The following is an 11,769-nucleotide window of genomic DNA, read 5'->3' as shown; positions in this document are numbered from 1 at the left end:
ACTAATTGCTAGTTCATCATACATGTACAGTGGAACGCTGCTATAACGAACACCGTGGGATCCACACAAATTGTTCGTAATAGCGATCGTTCGGTATAGCGATTTTAAGGCGGCAATGATGCTCCGGTACTCACTTTTAAATAAATAGCGCTCTTCAGAACCTCACCCTGCATGCCCTGGTATGGGGTCCGTGCGCCAACGAAAGAGGGCGCCCTTTTACAAGATGGTGTCGGTTGGTCACCCCCAACTGTTCCTTCTTCGCTAGTGAGGGGGTACTTGTGAACGGAAGACTTTGAACTCATCCCGACAATTGAATTATGTAATTACATAATTTTTTAGCTTACTACCTACGGCGATAGGTGGCTTTACCCTTCTATTCCTTGGTGAAATGATAGCCACTCGTCACTTTCTGTTTATATTTTCAACAACAATGTTCAGTACGTTTTGTACACAAAAATAGGGAGCCAAAGACGATGTTCAGTTTAGCCGAATGTTCGGCATAGTGGTGTTGACGTTCCACTGTACCTCAAACACTTCCATGGTGTGCCGTGCTGGAACCAAACATTTCCAACACAAGAAAAAATATGTTAACAAGTTCATGTTGGAGGACTTGATAATATGCACTGGCTGTTATTATACCATGGAGAAATAAAACACACACACTTACACTACAGGCACACAGCTGACATGTTAAAACATCAAGATTGCCTGGACTCGCCTCCAGGTGACGTCTAAACACGCTAATCCCTCGTGCCTTTTTTACACACACACACACAAAGTCTGTGAAGTCTGTGGAGGCGGACTGCAGGTTGATCTTGAATTGGCAGTTGTCTACGGCCTGTTGTTCAACAATCTACGCTCCAGTGCACACCTCGGAGTATTGAAACATATGAGGTTTTGGCAAGAAATATCGTACAAATAATGTTGACAAGACTCTTGCGAATCAGTTTTTGTGGCGTTTGGCTGTGTATCAGAAGTTGGCTGCAATATTTTGCCTTTAGTGAAAATCAAAATTTCAGCTAAAATTATCTTGGCGCAAAGTGGTTAAGTTGGATATATTTGTGAACAAAATTCATAACTGCAATTCTTTTTGAAAGCTTTATAGATTTTTCTGCATTGCTAGAAAATAGGAAATTGTAAAGTGTTCACAAAGTGATCCATCGGGTACAAGCTCCAAGAGCGATTATGAATAGCAAACTACATGTACTTCCCCAGCAAATAAACAAAATGTTTGAAATCTTTCTCGATTGAATGGCAAATTTCAAAGTTCTGAGGTATCAGAGACAGGGGAAATTCCACATTTTGAACCTTTAATTTATCATTTTGATCTATACATCGCCTGCATGTAGGCAACTGAGCGGCACACTTATGAATATGGCCCAAAGTACAAATAGTTTCATCTGATTGGAAACAAACTTTTCAGTTTTGGGTGGCTGTCGGTGGCCATAATAAGTTTTTGAATTCAGCATGGCTGCTGCTTAACACTATGGTCAGTGTGAAGGGTTAGTGGTACGTTCTCCTGCTTGTACATTTGGTTCCCAAAAATGTTATTTGAAAGTGATAGACAAGTATGTAAGCATATTTAGATAAATCACAAAAAATTACAAATACAAGAATTCATTGCAAGGTCGTAATTTCAAAACAGTTTATTTTAAAAATATGTCTACATTCATTCATGCACACCATATTTTGGATTAACGTGCACAGTTGTGATAAAGATATGCATACAAATATTGTTCATTGTTAAAGAATCCTAAACAGTGGGTAATGTAGAATTAATTGTAACGAGTCACTGAATTTTGTGACTCAAGTCAAATCGAGTCATTTTAAGGAAGTGACTCGAGTCGAGTCCAGTCATTAGGTCAACAAGGTCGAGTTAAGTCAAGTTAAGTCTTGTCGAGTCGAGTCACAGTGTGGTCGAGTGGAGTCGAGTCAAATTTATCTTTGACTCCATTCAAGTCTCTGATATTTGAGCACCATCTTATAAAGTAAAGAATGGAATTAGGAGCACAAAGACATGTAAATATGCTGCATGGTACCCAATAGACAGTTTCTGCTGGACGTTTCTACCAAAGATCTACGTTACGGTTAACAAGAAGTGAAAGTTCGGTTTTATCTCTGGTTTGGCTTCGGGTCTGAAATAGTTTGTATGCTGACAACGTCAAACCAAATTGCAACATACGAAAGTCTTTCTGAGTAACTGATTATATAGAAAATATCAAATTATTTTTTGAAAGCGGGACATGCATCTTACCGGAGTTCTATCAAGGGCTTAAGAAATCGGCAAAAGTCGATGATGAAACCAAGAATTAGGAAATGTGTTACACATCTGTTTCCGGGAAAGTATTTTGTGTGCTACATTATAAAACCATGAGTTTGGAGTCCGTGATACAGCGTATATTTGTACGCAATAAACAGCCACAACTTGAAGGTAACGGGAAGTACGCAAACATAAAAAATTGTGCCGGTACCACAGTTTTGGGACTCGCGTGTTATGAGCCTTCGACTAGAGTCGAGTCTTCGGATGAGGGGAATCGATTCAGGTCGATTCATTTGCTTGCAGTGATCAAGTCAAGTCAGTTACCCATTGGGACTCGAGTCGAGTCAAGTCACGTCACCAAAAATTGTGACTCGAGTTGGACTCAAGCCGAGTTTTGGACTCGAGTCATTACAACTCTATGATAATGCTCCTTTCTAAATAGAAAGGGCATTGACTTTAACTTCCTTTTTTTCCCCTTTAAAAAGCATGTAGTAAAAATTGCAGAAATTGATTTTTTTTTTAATGTTGTAGGAAACTGTGAAAAATAGCCTCCCGCCCTCTGCAAGCTGTGACGAGTTTATTCATGATCATTTGAAAATGCCTGTGATGAGTCAATATTACTTTACAAAAAAACAAAACAAGTTGTTTAAGATATATTAAAAGCTTATGTACAAATATGCAAAAAAGAGAAACCTCCATTTTGTGGTAAAACAAGTTGAATATCAACCGATAAAATATAATTTAGAAACCTACATATTTTTTACCTACATCCTTAACATCAGTAGCAGTTTGCAGTAATTTAAATCATTTTTCAACGTGTATCCTTCGTGAGAATTTTCAACTGCAGTCTGTTAAGAAACATAGAGGAGAAACCCACTGAAGTTAACAGCCAATGCTTGAGGCGTTCCGTCTGTGGTCATCTCCAACCACACCTGATCATCAACGTCCAGCTGAACCGCAGCCATCGCTGACCGCTCTGTGGACATCAACTCAACAGATGCCCCCTTCTTGACCAGTTTCAGAATCCCCTCCCCGTACTCAAGATTGAACTGGAACACATACGTTCCGGCTGTTGAGGTGGTGAAGGCATCACCTTGGAAGTGCCCCCCAACATTGGAGACAACAACAGCAAACGGCACCCGTTGATTATTGAGATCCACTCTGTTGTGATAGTACCTTGCCGTGAAGGCGGATTGGCGGTAGGGAGCTATGGCCACTGATTTTCCCGGCTCTCCTGGAATTCCAGGAGGTCCTACGATACCAATCCCAGGGGACCCAGAAGGTCCTCCATCTCCTTTGGATCCAACATCACCTGATTCCCCCTTTTCTCCCTTCTCACCTGTTGGCCCAGTTAGCCCTGGTAACCCTGTTTGACCTTGTGTTCCTTTGACCCCCTCTAGACCCCATATTCCTCTCTGTCCTTTTGATCCTGGTTCACCAATTTCCCCTTTCTCACCCTTCTCCCCATCAGTACCTTGTTCCCCCTTGACACCTTTTTTGCCACTCCCTTTTGGGCCGGGGGCTCCTGGAGGTCCCTCTGTCCCATTGTTGCCTTTTTCTCCAGTAATACCCATCTCCCCCAGTTCCCCTTTCTGTCCTTTGTCCCCCTTTGTACCATTAACACCTTGCATCCCAAGGGATCCCATATCCCCCTTGATCCCATCAACACCCCCTTCTCCCTTATCACCTTTTTCCCCTGCAGGACCTGTAAGCCCTGGATTACCGATGTATCCTCTCAACCCCATAGGTCCAACCATCCCTATGTCTCCTTTAAAACCTAGCTCCCCTTTTAACCCCTTAATACCCAGATCTCCTTTATCTCCCTTATCCCCCATGTCACCCATGAATCCTGTTAATCCTTTTTGCCCAGCTTCACCCTTCTGACCCTTCTCTGCATCTACTCCATCCTTTCCTGGCTCCCCTTTAGGTCCTGTGGGTCCACCAGCTGGCCCAACGTCACCCTTGCTACCTTTCGGTCCAGGACCACCGGGGCCCCCAATCTCGCCCTTCAAACCCCATTTCCCAATCGCTCCTTGCACCCCAGGATCTCCTTTCTCACCGTTGTCACCTTGTACCCCTCTTGGTCCTACGTCACCCTTCACCCCTTGTGGGCCTATGGGGCCTGCAGGACCCGGGGGTCCTTCTGGGCCTTGATTACCTTTTGGTCCATTTGTACCCCATAACCCCGGAGGTCCCTGCTTACCCCTCCCTCCCCTATCCCCCGTATCTCCCTTAGCACCATGTTCACCCCATTGCCCCTCTTCACCCTTTTCACCCTTTGGTCCCTGTATCCCCATTAACCCAGGCTCCCCTTCTTTTCCTAGCACTCCAACAGGCCCAATATCCCCCTTTTTTCCAGGACGAGCCTGTTCCCCCTTTGCACCCTTTTGGCCAACAATCCCCACAGTCCCCTTATCTCCAGGTGGCCCCCTTGGTCCTGCGATACCTCTCATCCCTTTGTCTCCACTTGGTCCAATAGGCCCTTGATCACCCTTTGACCCATTCACCCCATGCAACCCCATCTCCCCTTTAGACCCGATAGTACCATTCTCACCTTTGGCACCTGTATCACCCACCATTCCCTTTGCTCCTTGTTCCCCCTTTAACCCTGGTTTTCCATTTTCACCATTTGACCCAGGAATACCCATTTCTCCGACCTCTCCTTTCTGACCTTTGTCCCCGTTTTCCCCCCTACTTCCATTTAAACCAGGCTTTCCAATCTCCCCGAGTGGTCCAAGTTCCCCAGGAGCCCCTTTTACCCCTTGTATACCCTGTTCCCCGGATAAACCCCTCTCGCCCTGTGATCCTTTCATCCCATCCTCTCCCTTCAATCCTGGATCCCCCTTGGTCCCTCTTGGCCCTGTTTCACCTTGAGAACCAGATGCGCCTGTCATCCCAGCTGGTCCTGTGTCACCCCTCTCCCCTTTGTCTCCCTTCACCCCATTCCTTCCGGTCGGTCCCTGTTTCCCAGGTTCTGCATCGGTTCCATTACTTCCCTTTTCTCCTTTCAGGCCTGGCTCACCTCGCAGTCCCTTGGACCCTTCCCGCATCAACTCAAGTTCTTCAGGACTCGTCAACTGTCCCTGTAGTCCTAGTGAGCTCACAAAGCTGACAGGTCCTCTCTCTCCTTTCTCTCCTTTTGGCCCCATCGGTCCAGGTCTCCCGACTTCACCAGGCTCTCCTGTCACGTTGGGAGGAGCAGGTCTCCCATCCATCCCTCTTTCCCCTTTGTTTCCTTTGATGCCTCGGTTTCCTTTATTTCCAAGATCACCTTTACCCCCCTTCTGGCCAGGCATTCCTTGAGGTCCTGGCTCTCCTACAGGGCCCACCGGTCCAGGCCAACCTTGATTCCCAGGAGCACCTTTGTCTCCAACAGCCCCTTCAGGTCCTGGAGGTCCAATCAATCCTCTTGGACCAGCGTCTCCGACAAGCCCTGTTGGTCCAACTACAGTCACACTGTCACCCTTCTCACCTTTCTCCCCTTTTCCACCGTCAACACCATCTTGTCCTCTGACCCCAGGAGGTCCAACAATGCCTTGCTCTCCTCTCATTCCATCTCGCCCATGGAAGCCGTCCCGCCCGGCATTTCCGGGCATTCCGGGCAGGCCTGCTGCACCGGGAGATCCTTGACAGCAGGGATTACATTGTTGATCGTTGTGCTTTGCTGCACTTGAATCTGTGAAGATACCATCTGAAGATGTAGTCATGTAACTCGGTGCTGGAGTGGCCGAATTTGTCTTTTCTGTCTTGTTAGCTGAGGAGTTTCCGACGTAGATGATGGCAAAGCCGACAATAAGCAATGTTGATCGTGTAATGAGATTTTCAGAAGTGACCATGTTGATGAGGAACCACATCTGCTGCTTGGTATATCCAATAGTATACGGCTAAATTATTCAAAATGGGAAAAAAATGCCATCTCTCATTATAAAAAAAGGTAGAAAGGTGTTGCAATAGTCTGTAGCTTTTCTACTGATAACAAAAAAAATGTGTTTGTCTCTAGCTTGAGAACTTGTAAGTCAAATTTCATCAAATTCATCATTTAGTGAAAAAACACCTGAAAATAAATACCACTGTGGCATAAGGTTGCAGATCTGCAAATAGACCCAGAATTCCCTACGTGGGCCAAATCACAAATTGCATGCCCTAAAATTCTCAGGTATTAGCACATTTTGTTGGCTGTGAGCTTTAGGATTGTCAAAAAGAAGGGTGGAAGCCGTATAGAGGGCTGCAAGCTCGTATTTCTGTGAATTGTGGATGAAATTAGGCCCTAAATTGGCTCTATTTGGCGATAGAGCATAGTCGTCCATTTTCAAAATGGCGATGGGCTTCAGGACTGCTTTTATGGGTCATCATCTTTGCAGTGAATTTTCTCCAAAAAGTCATCGGTTAAACCTCCAAAAAAGAACAGAAAATGAAAGATGATGAAATAAGCTTTAACTTGATGGCTGTCTCACACACCTTTGAGACTTGTGGGTATTTGTAATAATTTTTGGAAGTACGTGTAATTACCAGTGGGGTCTATGGGAGTCAATTTGCAGGTCTGCATCCATAAGAACTTCCAAGCTTCTTACCTTTTACACTAGTTGTCCTCTGATTCAAGTATCCAGTTCTTCTTTAGCTTACAAAGTACTCCTAAATGCCTGTGTCATGTCTTGAAGATCGTTGAGAAAAGTGCAAGTACTGCAGAGCATCTGCCTAGTCTAGTATAGTAGTTGACTGTCTAGGCCAATGACCTGCCCTTCTAGAAACACACCCCTCTGGGTTTCAGCATGCAGACTTTGAACCAAATCCAAAAGCAGGCCCATTAATTAAAATAAAAAAAATTCCAACCTAGAGGTAAAACAAGGATTTGTGATTTAAATCACAAGAACCCCTTTTCAAAACTGTCTGCTTTAATGGTTAATATGTTTATTTTGCATAAATTTGCATATTTGTTTGAGGATGTATAGTGGGGGAGGTGACCTTTAATTTCCTGCAACACGCAGCACCTTAGAAATGCCCTTCAGGGCAGTTTCCTGCCGATATATTTAAGCTAAGTTGGTGTCAGGGTGAACTCCCTCCAGGAAGGAAACACTTGGGCTACAACTTCCTTTATTTGGGAGACAAGAAAGTCAGGTTCAGTCTGCTCACATGAGTCGAGGAAGTCGCTGCAATCTTTTGATGCCACAACAACCTCTTGGCACTTTGCCTGAGTTTTCTCTAACTATACCACGCTAAAAACTGATTTCATTTCAGAGTAATTGATATATCTTTGTGTCATATCAGGCATTATTTGCGGTCGATATATTGTAAACATTTTATCAGCAAAAATGTCAAGAGTTGTTGCCATATACTTCTTGTTTAGAGAAAAGCAGTGAAAAAAATGCTGGTTATTTGTTGAGATGTCTTAGCCTGCCTTCAGCTTTACAAATTAAACTTTTAAGAACTGTGTTTAGGCTTTGCTTCATTTCAAAGATAACAATACACTGACACTAACAGAGTTAGCTCTGTTGAATTATTTTCAATGTTCAATCCCCAAAAAAAGCTTCTGGGGAATTTTCATTTTGATGAAATTCACAAATTTGAGATATAACATAAAAATATTCTTGGTTTTATTTCCCTGCATTAGGGGCTAGCATCCCACCTCCTCAGCCAGACTCAAGATGCTCGGCAGAAGTTGAGACCAGTCCCGAGACAACAAGATCCAAGCAGAGATGGTCTGAACGGATCACTGAGTCGAGCTCAGGGCATCGCGTCATCCATTCTCAACATGAGTGCCTCGGACCTGGATGAGTTTATGGCTAGCAGTGAAGAGGATGGAGACAAGGAGGCCAAGGTAAGGGGTCAGGGGTTGATGGTGGTGTCACTGATGGACAGACACTTTCTTATGCTAGTAAAGGGCACAACCATTAATAAAATGTACATATGTCATCACAAGTTGATTGCAGTTCCTAGTGCTGTGTCATATTGGAATTGGCAAATTCAGCCAAGCTGGTAAGTTATGATGTTCAGTAGAAGTTGCATTGTGTGTGCTCTTCAACAAATTCAATTAATTTTTTTCTATTAAGAAATTATCATCTTGTATGTTTTATTCCACCCCCCCCAAAAAAAAACCCCACCTCTTCCCCACCCCCTTTTTTTCAGATGTTTGCAACCCCCTGAACAAAAGGTTTTTGTTTTGGACACAAACAGATCTGCTGTGCAAGCAGACTGGCTCCCTGTCCGTACATTATCGATACTGACTGTGGGGCGGGAACCAGCCTACCCCACGAGAACAGCATTGTCTGGCAGCCAATAATTCTAAATTGTAAATGAACAGTTCAATAACTAACATCTGCCAATTTTTTTTTTGTCGATGTCTCGTTTAAAAGTGAATAACATTTATATATGGGGTTCGAGTCCCACCCGAGTGATTTTTTCCAACTTTCACTCTGGAGGTAACACACTGAGTATACAGTGTTTAAAAACGTCGGTGAAGGGCAAAACCTAATTTGAACATTTGTATAGCTAGAAAAATAGCAATTCTGAAAAGGAATCTATTTTTCGGGATGAAACTCAAAAATAGCACAGGAAGGAATGCAGCTTTAAGTAGTTGAGGTATTCGTATATTATTCCCTCTTTGAAGGGCAAAACCAACTGTAACATCACCTTGAAGCAAAGAGCCATCAAAGATCAACGATTTACCTTTTAAATTCATCTTATGAATAGATTTACCTTTTCTTTTCAGAACCAAGAAGAAATTGCTGAGAGAAAGCGAGATCAACGCTGGACCAAACAGATTGGCTCAGCTCTCTCATCATCCAAGGTCAGTTTATATATGTATTTCCTTACTGCTTACTCTGTCTTTGATTGAACGACAGGAAAACCTCAGCCCCCTCAACTCCCACTCACAGGAGGAAGGGGATGTAAGGAGACCAATTACTGATCACAGAAATGTTAAGGACAGTAAATGTTGGCTCTGTAAGGACTATAAGAAACATACTGTTTCCCCAGAGGAGAGCAACAGACCCTTTTAATGAGAACAAAAAATCAAGTGGGTACAAAAGTTCTTCTTGAAAGCTTTCAAGAAAACTTGGGACTTTGAAATGACCTTCAAGAAAACGTTGACGTTCAACAACCTTTGTAATTGTATTTGTATGTGCACCTGCTCACAGTACAGCCTCGGGACAAAACGAACTGTTTGACTTGACTTGACTTGACTTAGACCTATAATTACTCAATTACAACTCTGTCTAAACAGCAACAGCCATGTCATTTCATCCAAAATGTAAATACTGTTTGAAGACAACACCACCCAAAAGACTGATTTCTTTGAGACCCAGCCCCACCAACAGTTTCTCCAAAAACCTGATCCATGTAAGTTTTTTGAAAAGCGATCAGACCACCGTAGTCGTGGCATGGGTCGTGTTGATGCTGAGGGATAGCAATGATAGCATGGGTCGACACCCTGTTTTCTTTACATAGTGTTGAGAGAAATAGAGTCATTTGCTGGGGGGGAGAGTCTCTGTCCTATCGTGACAAGTTTGACAGGTTTACAAGTGTCGTTGGCCAGAAAGAGTAAATCTTGTGTTTGTGGTCACTTTAGTGTAAGGTGTGACAATTGTGTGGCTTGGCAGCTAGCGCCTGGTGTCTAGTGTCTACAGAAAGAGACTTTTATTGAAATATTAAAAGTTCTGTAATGATTGAATTTAAAAAGGTATTAATTATTCATTAGCCCTGACCCTGCTGAATCCAACATGATCCAACTATATCATATACCCGATGGAGCCTGTTGGATTGAGCAGTAAACCCCTTGTGTACATTCCTGATGCAAAATGTTGGATTCAGCAGGCAACTGAACTGCATTATAACGCCATGTTGGACTCCGTTGGATTAAGCAGACCACTGAAAATAAGGCACAGTGGATTGAGCAGGAAACTCTGGTTGGACTCTGTTGGATTTAGCAGGGTAGTCCTGAGGAACTACTAGGGGTTAGGATTAGGGTATCAAATAAATTATGAACATGTTGTCTTCATGAGATGAAGTTTGAAGGGCCACACTACTTTTTTTCTAATGTACGGTATGTCGCCAAAACACAAGGCCGAGGCCACTCAAACTAGTCCTGGGCTATAGAAGAAGTCACAGTGACAATTTAATTTTTTAGGCAATTCAACTTTGAAATTTTGATTTGGGTTTTAGATTCACAATCGCCTGTTCTCTGAGTTTGAAGAAATGTCAAATGTTACTGTTCCCTTATTTGAGGAGTCACGCATACAAGATTTTCACTACCTACACAACATGATACATTGAAACCTAGACCTTGATTTTGTTTACATTGTCGGATGAACGATTTGTGAGACATTGCACATTGATCAGCCTTGTTGTGGCCAACCTTTGACATTCAGTCACCACAGACAACCTGAGAGTTCCCTGCTTGGCACTCCACCAAAAATATATACAAAATCGCTCAGGAGGGAAGCGGGCATGACTAAGATCAAAATTGCTTTAAGGAAGAACTCGGCTCAGTTAACCTAAAAGTTGTATGATTTTCTTTTACTACGCAATTAATAAATTTAGTTTATCCAGTGACTGACACTATAATGTTAAACAGATTAACACCTGTACTATGTTGTATTACATTGTGTTTATTCCCTGATGAATTCATGAAAGCCGTATGGTGCCTGGGCGCTACAGGCACTACAGGCGGGGCTTTTATTGGGAGGGGGGGCCGGGGGAGGGGTACTGGGACTACTGAGTTAAACCAACTTGCAATAAATTTATTTAGAGTGGTATCTCTGTCATTTTGACAATTTTCTTTAAATTTTTAGACCATCCTACTTTTGTACTTTGTATACGTCTCTTATATCTTTTAATTTATCCAAGACACCCTCCCTCTCTTTTCGATTCACAGAAAATGTGATATACCAAGACTTGTTAACTTTTATGTAGCTAACACTGTGTTAAGAAGCCTGCATCCGAATTACTGGGCTACGGCTTACTATTACATATGCACCTATGGAGGTGGCCGAAGCCACTTCCTATAGGTATGGGTGTTACTGCACCTATGGAGGTGGCCGAAGCCACTTCCTATAGGTATGCGTGTTACTGCACCTATGGAGGTGGCCCAAGCCACTTCCTATAGGTATGTGTGTTACTGCACCTATGGAGGTGGCCCAAGCCACTTCCTATAGGTATGTGTGTTACTGCACCTATGGAGGTGGCCCAAGCCACTTCCTATAGGTATGTGTGTTACTGCAAGCCGTAGCCATGTAATTCAGACATAGCCTTGTAGTCTGATAAGGAATACATGTACTATGTATGTCAACTGCAGCACTCATCCACCGGTATCTATCTGTACAGAGTCAAGTGGACTATTACATTGTGCACTGCCTACTTAGTAGATTCTTAACACACTTGACACTTTTGAAGTATATCTCATAAACTCTCTGTGGAATGTCATTGGGCATCAGCATCAAGTGTGCATCTGCAATCCTCTAAAAAAAAAGGGTTTTAATTTTAGATTGCTTTTAAGCACAAGCAGGTCTGCCTTG

At 43.2% G+C, this 11,769-nt stretch overlaps 1 protein-coding gene across 1 annotated transcript; it reads right to left on the bottom strand.

Moving 5' to 3' along the window:
• Positions 1 to 2,440: 2,440 nt before the first annotated feature.
• Positions 2,441 to 6,262, bottom strand: LOC119741953 (collagen alpha-2(I) chain-like). Its single transcript, XM_038217921.1, has one exon. The coding sequence runs from the start codon at positions 6,112 to 6,114 to the stop codon at positions 3,112 to 3,114; it is 3,003 nt and encodes a 1,000-aa protein (XP_038073849.1). The 5' UTR covers positions 6,115 to 6,262; the 3' UTR covers positions 2,441 to 3,111.
• Between the last annotated feature and the right edge of the window lie 5,507 nt (positions 6,263 to 11,769).

This window comes from Patiria miniata, unplaced genomic scaffold (genome assembly GCF_015706575.1).
Source record: "Patiria miniata isolate m_02_andy unplaced genomic scaffold, ASM1570657v1 HiC_scaffold_5, whole genome shotgun sequence".
Taxonomy (NCBI): Eukaryota; Metazoa; Echinodermata; class Asteroidea; order Valvatida; family Asterinidae; genus Patiria; species Patiria miniata.
The sequence above is the reverse complement of the archived record's forward strand: the minus strand, read 5'-3'. Positions and strand labels throughout refer to the sequence as shown.

Excerpts from the sequence above, each read along its gene's own strand:
- LOC119741953 (XM_038217921.1), bottom strand. The coding sequence starts at position 6,114 with ATGTGGTTCCTCATCAACATGGTCACTTCTGAAAATCTCATTACACGA.